Genomic DNA, 14,177 nt, shown 5'->3' on the forward strand with positions numbered 1-14,177 from the left:
TTCATTTTATTTTTAAAGTTATTTAAAATTTCAAAGTTATCTCAAGATACCATAAATGCATTTGTATATGGCACACCTATCTACTAAATGTACTATATACAAAGTTGTATGTATGTTGTTGTGTACCTCATTGCTACTTGTCCTGGTGTCTGGACCATTCTCTGGTCCAATACTATTCTGGAGCTGTTCTTGTTGCTGTCTTTCTCTGTACTGCCTCTCAGCATTGGCTATAACTGCAGCAATCTGTTCAGCAGTTGCTGGTTTAATGGTTGGATTACCTATACCAACAAAACAAAGATAAAGAAAAACTGTGACAAGAACTCCATATGCATGCAAGGTCTAACAATAGTGCCCAGAGTAAAGTACAACACATACATATTTTTTTCCAAAACAAGCGACTATTTTTTGTGTTTCACAGTGCACAGCACTTTTAAGTTTCAGGGCCTGGTATAATTGTTTTTTCATGAATACACCCTTACATATTTAAATTTTAAACATAATTGCATTGTACTGGAACACTACATAATGCACATGTCTATGGAGGTGTATGTGTGATAAAATATGGATATTATAAATAACATGTACATGTATATCCTGATCTTATACTGCAATGTGCTAGGTGGAAAAAGACTGATTAGAGGAGACAGGAACACAACACAAGTGCAGGAATACATCTAACCTCAAACTCAGTACAAATTACAGCTTATGGTATAATGTAACACAAGTATAACGAAAGTGGTTAACACTTCATTTGAAAATGAAAGACGAGTCACATATTTGGAGCACATAATCAAATCCCTGGTATTGAGGTAAAATGAAATTGTTTTACCTTTCACTAATATTATTGTCAACTAATTGATGAAATCCCAGATGTAATAAATGTAAGTTGTAGGTCTACATAAAAGTAACAACTTGCTTCTGAACAAGTAACGAACACAGGAAATTAGTAAAGCTGAACTGTGCATGTAGGCAAAACAGCATGCACAAGACAAATAATCTGTACATGTACATGCACCTGTTATGTACAAATGTATGTCAGAGTATTTGTCTAACTGAACAGCACACAGAAATCTACAGTGTACATGTAAAACAATACAAACATTATCATGCCAAACATAGTGGACAACCTGATAACACAAGGACAGTGAAAACACATGGTACAGAAAATGGAAGACAGTGAGTAATCAGAACACTGACAGTCTTCATATAATCAGACAGAGTGCTGTTGATTCATGCAAGATGTCGTAGAAAACACTAAAAAGCAGCAAGCACGTGCACACACAGTGTTTTCCATGCATTGAATGTGAATTTATTGTATTTACAGTGTGGAATATGACTAACTTTAAGCTTGCATATTTCTCTACAGAATGTGATTACTACTATTGGCAGTCAATTTCTACATCATAAACTATTCCTACAACTACAATAACTACTTGCATACTTTTCTTTATGCTAGCTGCTTTAGCATATAGGAACACCACTTTTTCTATCTACTTTGAACACCTTCAGAACCAAATACATCTACTTCCGTTCATAACTCAACAACCATAATGGTATACTGTTTTTGATGGAACCATTTTCATCTAGTATGCTTATCAATACACATTATCAAATGCATATAGCCAAACACTGTCGCTGTGGATCATTCAGTTTCACATTTTAGTTTAGATGTAAAACTGTTGAAACTGAGGATTCTTACTTTCAGTATGCCATTGCAATATTTGTCAAATTATAGATACTTTTCTGATGAAAATTCTCTCTTTTTTCTCTTATCTGTGCTCTGTAGTTAAGCCTTCCTGATTTAAATGCCAAACTGAATATGATGTTTCAATGAAACCTTTGTGCACTACGAAAGATTAGATGTTTGTCCCTATAGCTTAAAGGTGGCAATCCTTTTTTTTCATCAATAGTGCGCTGGATTTATTTTTTACACAACTACCTTGTTGACTTGCGTCTTTCGCATAGTCTGTCCTTATTTTGATAACTTAGTGTGGTTGTAAAATATGGTTATTGAGTTGTGAAATGGGAGAAAGAAGGAAGGGGTAGTTTCATTTTGAAAAGTTTGGAGAGGTTACCTATGGAAGACTGTTGTAATGCTAGTGTTCCTGTAGTACGTGATAAGGCCTGAAGAGTTTCATTGTTTGCCCCTGATGATAGAGGGCGCTCTTCTCCATCCCTACTGGCTTTCATTGTATCTAAATCATGAGTGAAGTGTTAACCAAAGAATGTAAGAGAATATTCATTAGTAGCTTATATGTGATTATGATGTATTCAATGTAAGCAAAGATAGCTCTACTGCAAAGTAATAAGAAAATTGCAATTAACAAGTCCTGAGATGAAGTCTTTCTTTATGGATATATGTATGTGAAAAAATTATGGATGTCCAGAGCGGTGTTAAAATAATGAAGTGAGAGATACATCAGTTTGAATTCACAAGCCATGAAATAGTTCAAAAATAGAGTACAATCCAAGTAAAGCTTCCCATTGAAACTGTCCATACATGGAGACATGCTACAAGCAAATCAATAAAACACATACAATGTACACCACATCCCCTCAATAACACAGGAATGTTGTGAGATTTATTCAACTAGAAAGGTTACCAGTGATTATAAATGACACATTATGTCATCCTTACTGAAAGAAAACTATCTCAACAGCTGTTGGATTGGTTTTTATTTCTATTTTTTGTTTGGGACAAATATAAATTTTGCTGTGAACACAAGTGGTATTCATAACTGTCGGGAACCAATCCATTTCAGTTCACCTGTCAGGGATTAACAGACAATCTGTTGCATTCATAAAATCCATCAACCGGAAACAGTCATAGCATTATGATACCAAAAATGTTTGAATTGCTATAATGATGGAAACAGTACATAGATAATTTTACTAAATTAACAGATTTCTTTTTTACATTATGCTTAATTTGTTGCGACCCCCTAGCCACCCATTTAAATTCACTACATATGCATGCATACATTATACACAACTGGATTTTTTGGCAAATCTTTGTATTCTAATGAAATGTTCTTGTGTATAATTTGTACAGTAAGTACATATGTTGCATTAGATTTGCTTTGCAACACTGAATAGCTGACTAGTCACTTTCAGGTTGCATTGTGAAAAGGTCAACACTCTAAAAATCTAACATCTCTAAAATAACATCTTGACTGGGAGATTATATCTTCACTTTTTAGTACGTATGTGTCTAAAACAGGCTGGGCAAAATATACATTTGTACACTGTTGTACATGTACATACAAGTTGTACATTTATAATACTACAGTTCAGAGTTCAACTGTCACAAGGTACATTATTAAGCTATAGAACTAACATACAGGAACTGACATTTAGAATCGATAGTAATACAGCTTACATGTACATGTATGTGGGAAGAATATATATTTATCAAACATACAAGTATACATTCCACATCAAACATTTTCAGAGAAATCTCAGTGCAACAGTTTCATCATAGCTAATTTTCATTTTTCTTCAGCTACCAGGTACTGATTATGTCATCAGACAGGCACATTCACAAGAAGAGAAACTGTACATTGTATATGTACAAGATACATGAAACTGGCATACAGATCAGAGGAATTCAACCGTTGACCTCATACAGGCATTTAGATGATGGAATGACCTGTGACCTCTTAGACATTTACAAGATAGTATGACTTCTAATAAACTTTCATGTAATTACACAGCGATTCACTGAAATGAGGACATGACATTTCTACTGGAGAAACTATATTGTACACACATTACAAATGTACTTGAGAAAGATGACAATGTCTGAAATATGATGCATCTTTATGAGGAAGGTTTACCAACAAATTGACATGAATTTGATGATATATGTATACATCATTACATGTTTCTACTCACTTTTACTCAATCTTTAGGAAAATTAATTAATTTTGTTTTACCTGCAATGACTGAGTTAACCAGTTGTTGTATATCTATATTGGCATTGTTTGGTGCATTCTGTGGTATGGTTGGTCCATTCACTCCTGGGACTGGGTTAGCTATAAAACTAGCACCACTATCTGTAGAGTCAAGAGTCAAAGGGACAAAAATATGTCATATCAAATGACACACAAATACACTACTGTGTAACAATGAAATTTGATACTTGGCATGTATCAACTTTGAACCATCAGCAGGGTTGTCAAGACAATACCATAGTTCAAGTTGTAGTTGTAATGATGTTGTCACTGTATCATGTGTATGGTTGACGCAAACTGACTAACAGAGTTCAATACCTTGCCAATGTCAGCCATGTTTCATTCTAATAATAACTTAATTCACTATGTAGAGTTCTCAACTAAAGTTAATTTCATCAACAGTATAGTGAAATACCAATACCCTGCCATGACCTTGAGGTTGTGACCCCTTGTTTGGGTCATGGCCTCATTCCCAAAACAGTCATTGAAGTATTTGAAGTACATATTTTCTATTCTACTGCACTGTTGAAAGTAACTTTCTCAATGTATGTCACGTTATTACATGTACATTTGTATATGTATCATTTATGATTACCGGTAGTTCGGTTTTACATGAGCATGACATACAAGTTAGCATTGTTGATATGACAGCAGATACATGTATGCTCTGTTCTAAGTTAGGACACGTAAAAGAAAGTTTGTAGCATGCGACATCCTATACAAACTGCTCACCAAGACTCCAAGAGGTGGAAGGCAGTATCTGATATACATGTACAATGCCTGGATGCACATACAACTATGGCTACCAACTCAAAACACATTCTGCTCACTAATAGACACAAAGTCATTTGAACTTCATCATTTGCCCACTCTTTGATACATTCAGGAAATCTTTTTACAAGGAAATTTTAAACTACCCTACTTGGTTACTTGTTCAGCACCTTTAAACATTTTTGTGTACTGGATTCAGTAGGTTTTTCACTGGTTGATTGATCATATCATAGCACACCATCTAAATTTCATCTCATTATTTGTCAGGATGTAGTTCTATAATTTCACACAGCCTTTGCTTGGCTGCTTCAGTAGGCACAAATCATGATAGATTGTTTAGTTAATTTGAAATGTACATAGACAGTGTGGTGGATGACTCATAACTGCATAGACTACTAGAGTATCATTCTAAAACACAGAACTATGATGGTGATATATAGTAATTATTTATACCTACAGACAATAATCAAAATTTCACTCACAAAAAATGTAATGGGAGAGCTCAGCTGCCAGGCAACTGAATGAAGATGTACATGTATATTACTATTAGTACATGTAGTCTGTATATGATGTGCTGTGGCAGTGCACCGGATGAGAAGCCTGATAGGACTGAACAACTTGATCTGACAATCTACATGCATAGGCTATCTGTATATAAATTCTAATATCTTCCACAATTCAATGTATTACCTGCCTGTCAAAAATTACGGTAAAAACCTCAAGTGAATGCGTGGGATGAAGGCAAATATTACTCGACTTAATCTCAGTAAAAAACATTATCACTTGTACCACAGTTTATAAATGTGGAAGTTTTGAATGATCAAATCATACGCCATGTAGTTATAATACATTCATCATCTGCAGACACAGACTCTGACATCCCTAACTGACACATTGTCAATTCTCTTGTCGCTATTGAATTCAATTATTTTACAGTACAATAGCCAGTCTGATGGCACAAATGTCCTATTAAAAGCTTATGATAATTTCATATCTACACTGTATGTTGTATTCTGCCCAGCATGGATATATTATAATATAAATGTAGGTAATACTAGTACATTGTGAATGGCAGAATATTCTCAAATTTCTTGGTACCTGCAATAACATTAATGTTATAGGGTCAAAATACAGCAAGATAGTTGACTTATATTCTCACGCATACCTAGTATACATGTACAGGTAATGTAGCAATGTATGTGTAGTACTCAGTATGTGGTGCAGAAGCCATGGCATCATCAATCACGAAATCACATAATTATTTCTATGATATGCCTGGGGAGTAAAATTCTTCAGGTAATGAGAATTTAATAGATGTCCTACCTTAATTTTGAGCTTGATGAATGGACAAACAACAGTTATTTCTACAGCATTATCATACTAAGTTTTCTAGGAATACAATCATGTAGCAGCAGTGCAGGTATACACTAGTGACTGAATGCCTAATGGACTGACATGCCAGGACTTTTTCTGTGTGTCTATTTCTATACTTCATTATCATGACAGTAATCAATATTGTTGTGAAACAATCACACATCTGTGTCATGCACTTTAATACTTTCATTTCCCTTCTACTCACTACCTGCAACCTGTATGTCAAACTCTCATAAAAACATGTTTTACAATGAAATTATTTCAACTTTTTTGTGTGCACATTTGATACTGCTGATAATTAATATGTATTTTAAGCAAATTCAGTGATGTTACTTATCAATACAGTAAACTGGCTATAATAACATACATGTAATATACATGTAGCAGTTGGTATAGTAACAGTATTCACTCTACAATGCTGTTAAATATGTAAGTACCCATGTCAAATTTAGTATGTGGATTTATATTGTTGATATAATCTTAACATCAAATACAATGCTATTGGAGCTGGACATGTGAGGTCACTCAAAGTTCTGGTAGTCTCCTAGGATTTTTGAAATTTTCCTTTTTCTTTAGTGGTCAAAAATTGTTATTTTTCAATATTACTTGTAATCCAAATGGATATGTCACCTACAGACTCATGTTTCCCTCATCATGCATCACAAGAGATGTGAATGCTTGATAACATGTACATGTATGGCTGATAAAATTTTATATTTCATATAAATCTCAATTTTGACAAGTTTTGATAGAGAAATTCGATTTTTTGACAAGTAGTAATATTCTAGAGGTAATGAATAAAAAAAAAGACAGGAAATCAATATTTTGACATGTATTAACAATCTAGAGGTCACGGATAGAGAAAAAAGACAGACAAGTACCTGTAACTTTGCTATTGGTTTCTTCATTTGGTGTGGTTGTTATTACTGTTTCCATGTTGTCACTAGCACCGTTCACACTGTCACTAGTCTCACCGTCTTTCTGTTCTGCTGTATCTTTCACTTCAGAAACTGTATCTCTTTCTGAATAAATTTCTAGCACCAGTTGTTTGATTTCTTTCTCTAAATCACTGAGTTCAGTAGAGAGTTCCTCTACACTTTGTTGTGACTGCTCTGTTTGCCTGGGTGTTTGTCTGGGTGTTGTGTCCTGTCCCCTAGGTATGACTTGTTCTATGGGTTCCCCTCCAAGTGTTATATCACCAAGCCCTTCCTCACTGGGTAAAGTTACAGGCTGGAACACCAAGCTATCTCGACTATCTCGTCTCCCCCTACTACCACCAATGTCACTATGCCAACTACCCACCGATATTCCGTCACCACTTTCTACTGTGCTTGTTGAGCTGTGCCTTACATTATCCAGGGACCGTTTCCGTTTTACCTCCTCTGCCAAGTGATGGAGATCTCTTTGGGGGAAAACACTGGTATCAGGGTGAACAGGTTGGTTGTAGTTTAAAAACCCAAAACTTGAGGAGGATGAAGAAGAAGCCCTGCTACTTCCATTTATTTGATTAGAGGGATAAATTCTACCTGGAACCCTAGTGACCGAACCCCTAGAATAAACACCAAAAGCCCCACCTTCAGACCCACTCCCACTCACCACAGAATCTGTATCTGTATGGCGACTTGTGTCTGACATATGACCTTTGACCTCAACACTGCTGGGGTCATGTAAGGTTAAACAAGACAAAGGTTCAGATTTCTCAAAATTGGTAACCGTTTTTGGTGTTTCAAATCTATCACAGTTCAAGTTTTCTGTTGTTCCAACAACGTTACTTCTGGGTAATTCTTCAAAACGTTCCTGGGTGATCTCACTGCCGTGGTCACTTTCTAGTAACTCATTGGGTCGATCAAAATTATTTTGTGAATTTGGAAGGATATCTCCGTTTTGTTCAAGTACATGTATACTTTGTACACTCTGAGAGGTTTCCGATGTGAAAGAATTCAATTCTTGAAGTGTTTCATTTGATCCACCGTTAGGTATATTATCTTGCTGCCAACGTTGTATATCCGTATCATAAGCTATCAAAATGTCAAACGAATCCCAGTCTGTGGTTTCTTCTGTCAGCGTGTTGTCTGTTTCTTGAGTGATTTCTTCTGCAATCACAGGGTACAGTGGGTCCATCCCATCATGGCCCTGCCATGACCACTATTCAACTTTTTTTATAGAAACCACCACCTAAATGCATACAAGACAAAAGTATAGTATGAATTCATGCAAAGACAAGCAGAAATTTTGTGAGATCAGAGAAAAGAAAGAGAGCGAACAGACTATTTCACCACAACTACATGTACATGTATATACAGTCACTATAGATGAAATAGATGCAGTCCTGTGTTGCGTAAAGAGCTGAATTTGCATCACAATTCCAGGTAATGATATCTGCATGATATTTTTGAAAATTTACTTTTTTCTTTCTACATATACAAGTACATGTACCTGCATGTTTGTGTATTTTAATGTCAAATACATGTATGTATGCTATAATGGCTCCAAATACATGGCAATTCTTTGAAAACAATATCAATGCTACGGTTATGTACCTGCATGTATGTTTTACAAGGTGCAGTTTCTTACATGTATTATACATGTAATGATGTATGCAAATTGTGTATTCTATACTGCACATGTTACAATTTTTAAAAACAATAGTTCATTAACAATAACATGTCAATGAAAACTTCCATTTATTTGTAAATACCAAATATACATGTACATGATGTTGCACACTGTATGGACAGTTACAATGTATATTGTTACATGCAAGTCTTATAGAAACCATTATTATGTAAGTATGCTATTATGCACTATAAATGTACATGTATCATAATTTGTACATAAACAAATACTTCTTCAAATTAAAACATTTTGGTATATAATTTATATAAATAGACTGCAACAGTATGTTATCATACCCCACCAACTCCCAGCACTAGTGTACTAATGTACCTAACTGTTTACAGTTACAGTTACTAGATGACCTGAAAGGCCATGATGTATGTGTATACATGTATGGTATCAGTTACATGTAGTCACTCAACATAATATGGGACCTGATAAACTGCAAACTAGGTCCACATTATATACATGTATGTTCCTCTGAGCATAGCCAAACACAGCAACAAAGTACTACAAGGGCTTTTTGGAATACAAGATATGGGCGTCAGATGTATGAGAAGGCAATGATGGTACAGACACTTACACCTTATATCAAGAGGTAAAAAGATCACAAGTCTGGACCAACAAAGACTACATTATATTGTGTCAATGTCAATTATAATACCCTTGGCTTATTTTTCATATGTGTAGAAGCCACTCCAAACACCTCAAATGTATTATGCATGACAATAGATACATATAACAAGTTATTTTCATAAAACAATTTTTGGTTACATACCATGTGTATGTGAAAAAGAATTCACACCCTCCTCGTCAAGATTTATGGAGTATTCATTATGAAAATCACTATCATAATAATCTTAATACTTTAAAAAGTTTATTTGCACGACTTATTAAAACATGAACCCAAGCTACTGTAGATGTACATGTATGCTGTACACTGATACAGCGTCCATGCATACATTTATGGACATTCACTGCTTACTGGAAGTAGTACAGACAATTATATCATTACATGTCAAGTCCCTAGCCTGTCTGCATTTCATACAACTTTACAAGTCTAGTGGTACACTGAAAGTGTGTCACTTTCTGGTTTTAAGTAACTCAGCCAACTATGATATAAGATTTAGAAGATAAATGTATTATTTGAGTGGTTTCTGTACAAGACTGTGTACCAAATGTTCCTCCATACCCAGACAACGTTTCCAGTGTTTCAGTGGTCCCCCTAAGGTTACACAGTACTAGTATGTGTAGGAATGTGTTTATATAAAATATGTAAATTACTGACTGGTTCACACAGATGAAGAAATATCACTTAGGTTGAAGAAATAGCCTGGAATTCCTGCAACAGCCTGGCTAAACTGTCTATATGTGAACATGTATGCACTAACTGAACTTATAGCATCAAAACAATTGGACAGTACAATATAGTTAGGGTTAGGGTTGTAATATTAATGACCATTCTTCTAGATTCTCAACTTCCATCAATAGACAGGCTAGAAATAGGTGAGTGTGTAAAAACTACAATACATTCAGTAACAACAAACTTAATAACACACTAATATGAACAGTGAAATTAAAACTTAAATTGATCAAATTTTTCAAAATAGTGAAATCCAAACCAAGTGACCATATTACCAGTAAACCTTGACCTACATGTACATTTGTATACACATAACTTTGTTCCATAACAACCAGGATTTTCAGTCTTTTTTCCTGAATTTGTCTGCTTATATATTACTTACATTTGACATTTCACAAAACTGCTACGAAATGAGGTTCAATGACCACCGTGGGAGGATGAAATCATCAAATGAGATACTTTTTATAAAGTGCATTTATAATAATGTACCATCTGTGCACTAACATACAAATGTAACTGTAGAAGCATCTAGCTATGTTCAGTCCATTATGTGAGACATTTTAGTTTTGGGTCAAGGAAAATAAAATGTATATACATTCACATTTATTCTGATATATGAATATCAACTGAATATAGAAATTATTATAATTTTATTGTACAACAAGACACTCTGCATGAGAGTGTTTTATGAACCCAAACAAACAATCATAATAAAATACACTGGTTATGTACATGTACTGTATGTGGTCACATTACTATGGTTCTGATGGCTTTCACTTGAGGCTGTGCCAAGTCAAACACAGCGCAGTCCTGGTGAGGACATAAAACACATCTAATGAACTTTTCAACAGTATAATAAACAAGTAATGTGGATGGGTGTTGTTGGCAACAACAACAATAATACAAAACACTGCAGTAAAATCTGAATCATCCTATGGAATGTGCATCTTCATATGGGATTATACTCAAGAATGCTTCATTTCCAAGGATCTATTTTCACTGAACAGAGAACCTAACAGTAACATACATGTAGTGTATTTGGCATGGAATGGTCCTCTCTCGTATTTGTCACAATAAAGGGTGCCAGAGAATGTGTTGCGAAAGTATTTTTGATTCACTGAGATTTCATTTTGACGACAAGGAAGCATGAGGAACACCACAAACTAAAACACAGCAATCTTGATATTCAGTTTAGTACTGTGTACATATTTATCTTGGTGTTGTTGTACATGTACTCAAATTGACAGACTACTCAATGCATTGACAGGTACATGTAACTGTACCAGCTGTCTGATAACAGCAACTACCATTGACTATTTCCAGCATTTCAACTCCTGTTATTGATTGATACTAGAATCCTGCATTTACAATACGTTTTGATGACCCAAATTTTACCCTTATCATGTGTATAATGTGTGTGCATGATGTACATGTACTACTGGTCAAAGAAAATTATTCTGTCTGTCTTTTCTCTTCATCTAAATGCAATGAAATGGGGTAAATATTTTATGGTGACTACCATTACTTAAAAGGTTCAAGAATAATTTATGGGTATTCTAGTCTTTTGATAATAAAGTTTTACACTGTTTGGTCTGATAGTAATTATGTAAGTATACTTAACCTTTTCATGAAGTATTCAAAGGTCATTATACTATTTATGGGTCTGTCTGTTAATTATGTTGTTACAACTTACATTGTCAAATGCTGACAATAGAGTTGGTGTGATGCATTGTTGTGGAATGAGTAACAGACTTTTACCACAGTTCATGATAGACAGATTCTGATATCAGGAAAGTATTTTTTTTTTAATTTACTGTTCTTTATAGTTATACTCTATTGATGTGTTATCTTTAAAATAAAACTACAATTTACATGTACTTGAGAGGATAATAAAATATCTTGACAGTGTGTCTTGGATGGTAAAATAAAAGAAACTGGTTTACAATGATGGAAACCTGTATGGTCTCAATAAAGCTCAACTCAAAGGGCTTCCAAAAGTTCTGACTGCATGTACATTTTTTGGACTGTTAACAGAGCATCACTTGGTCAGTAAAAATGTCTATGGTACATTTACATAAAACTACACACTCCAATGGTCAGTATATCAAGTTCACACACGCTTTCAAACTTGTCACTGATTTGTTTGTTCAAATTCGAGTAGGCCTAGCCTCTCAGTCTATTCTCTGTTGTCATGTAATCTTTTGTCATGTTGAAAACCGTTACAGGTCATTCTGTGGTTTCTTTGTTTTAAGGTCTACACAATCATGTGCTGTTAGTGTAATGCTGAAATACCATACATGTGCATGTACTATGTATAAAGTTTTGAGTTCATCACCAATATTCCCTCTACAAATAGGAGATGCAATTGTTTGCTGTGGGTCAAAGTGAGCAACATTTGGTTTTCTTGTGAGTTGCCACTTGCATGTCCATGGGGAGGCATACATTTTGGGGTCACAAGAAATAGTTGTGCATCCATGGCATTTCAAGTTGTCTACAGGGGCACGCTGGTTGATTCAAATCACAATACAGGGTGTTCCACTTTATTGATTCTGTCTTCTATGGGTGTCACCCTTCTCAAATTGAACAGTGACCAACAAGGTACAAATGTACACATTACATGACAATTACTACATGTCAATGTATATATCTAACTTATGATAGTACAGAGCTAAAAGAACACAGCACTGTACTACCATAAGTTAATACATGTAAATTATACATCTACCACTTTTAAGTTCAAGTAATAATGGAGCCATCAAATACATCACCATACTATATGAATAACTCTGAGTTAAATCCCACCAAAGGTAAACACACCTTTACAACAGCAGTGCTAGGACTGACAATCAACTACATGTATACAAAATATACAGTAGTATATTGTCTGCTACCATTGACGTATATCTCAAGTTAGTTGCATGGATACTAAACAAAATTTGTAAAATGTTTTCTAAACAAAAATAGTACTTGACACAGCAACAAGTTATTGTAAGGACAAAGCATTTGACAGGCATTGATGTATGACTGTCTAAATATTCTTCAAATTTCTATTTTATGTGTATGTTACCGACACACATGACATTGTACATGGAAATGTACTTGTTTGAGTTCATGAAGTAACCTTTCCCTTTTAGTTGGAGCATGGATCTTGGAAGTATCACCCACTCTAAGTTCCACGGTTGAACGAGTTTAACATTCCAATGAAAACAAAATTTCATACACTTTCCATGAATTGGTATCTTTTCAATGGAATTTTTTTTCGAAATCATACAGTTTGAGGCATCCAAAAGTTAGCTCTTTGAAATTATTAGACAAATAATACTGATTTTATCGCAGACAATGAAGTGAAGACAGAGCCTATGATTTTACTAAATTACTAAATAATATATTTTGTACCTTCTTGGCTATCACATACTAGATTTTCTAAAATTCTAGCAGACTACATTTCAGAAGTACAGGTAGTCTTGTGCAGAACTGGGATTAGGGACCAAGGTCCTAGAAATATTACATTGTAAACTAATCACAAACACGATTTGCTTCAGATTTGTACAATTACCTCAATGTCATTCTTATGTGTCTTTGGGGTGTGTGCCGTAGTGCATGGTGGGGATGGGGTGACAAACCATGCACTCTAGCCAATGGGCGACTAGAAATATCTAACCTTAAAAGTTACATTTTTTGTGGGTCATCTAAAAAAAACAAAAAACTATATCATTCAGGGAACACTGTGTTTGTTAAAGACATCAATTGACTCTCTGACTCCAGGGTTCGTACACTTAAAGCAAAACAAAATTCCAGGACTTTCCAGGGGTTTTTCGTCAGTTTTCCAGGGGTATTCATATTGATTTTGGACATTTTCCAGGGGTGTTGACACTAAAGTATATTTTTTGAATGACATCTAATTGTCTGATGTGGACGAGAAAAATCAACAACAGCTCCCATAATATGTCACAAAACATTTTAAAGACAATCGACACTATGCAAGATGTTGGTTTCAAAACCCACGTTTGCACGCTAAGATTAACGGAGAAACCTCTGTCCTACCCCCTAAGCAGCCGTTTCGTCAAGCTGGTGCATTGATCGTGTAAGATTGAGTCGCA

At 34.8% G+C, this 14,177-nt stretch overlaps 1 protein-coding gene across 2 annotated transcripts in view; it reads right to left on the reverse strand.

Annotated features, from left to right (window-relative positions):
- Nucleotides 1-14,177, reverse strand: part of LOC144448792 (uncharacterized) — a 48,810-nt gene that overhangs the window by 33,145 nt on the left and 1,488 nt on the right. For both annotated transcript variants that reach the window (XM_078139082.1, XM_078139083.1), the window contains exons 2-4: nucleotides 6,980-8,273; nucleotides 3,936-4,055; nucleotides 127-278 (exon numbers count right to left, since the gene is read on the reverse strand). In XM_078139082.1, coding sequence (XP_077995208.1) covers nucleotides 127-278; nucleotides 3,936-4,055; nucleotides 6,980-8,219 — 1,512 coding nt within the window. In that variant the 5' untranslated portion in view covers nucleotides 8,220-8,273. The remainder of the gene's footprint in view (nucleotides 1-126; nucleotides 279-3,935; nucleotides 4,056-6,979; nucleotides 8,274-14,177) is intronic.

This window comes from Glandiceps talaboti, chromosome 18 (assembly GCF_964340395.1).
Source record: "Glandiceps talaboti chromosome 18, keGlaTala1.1, whole genome shotgun sequence".
NCBI lineage: Eukaryota > Metazoa > Hemichordata > Enteropneusta > Spengelidae > Glandiceps > Glandiceps talaboti.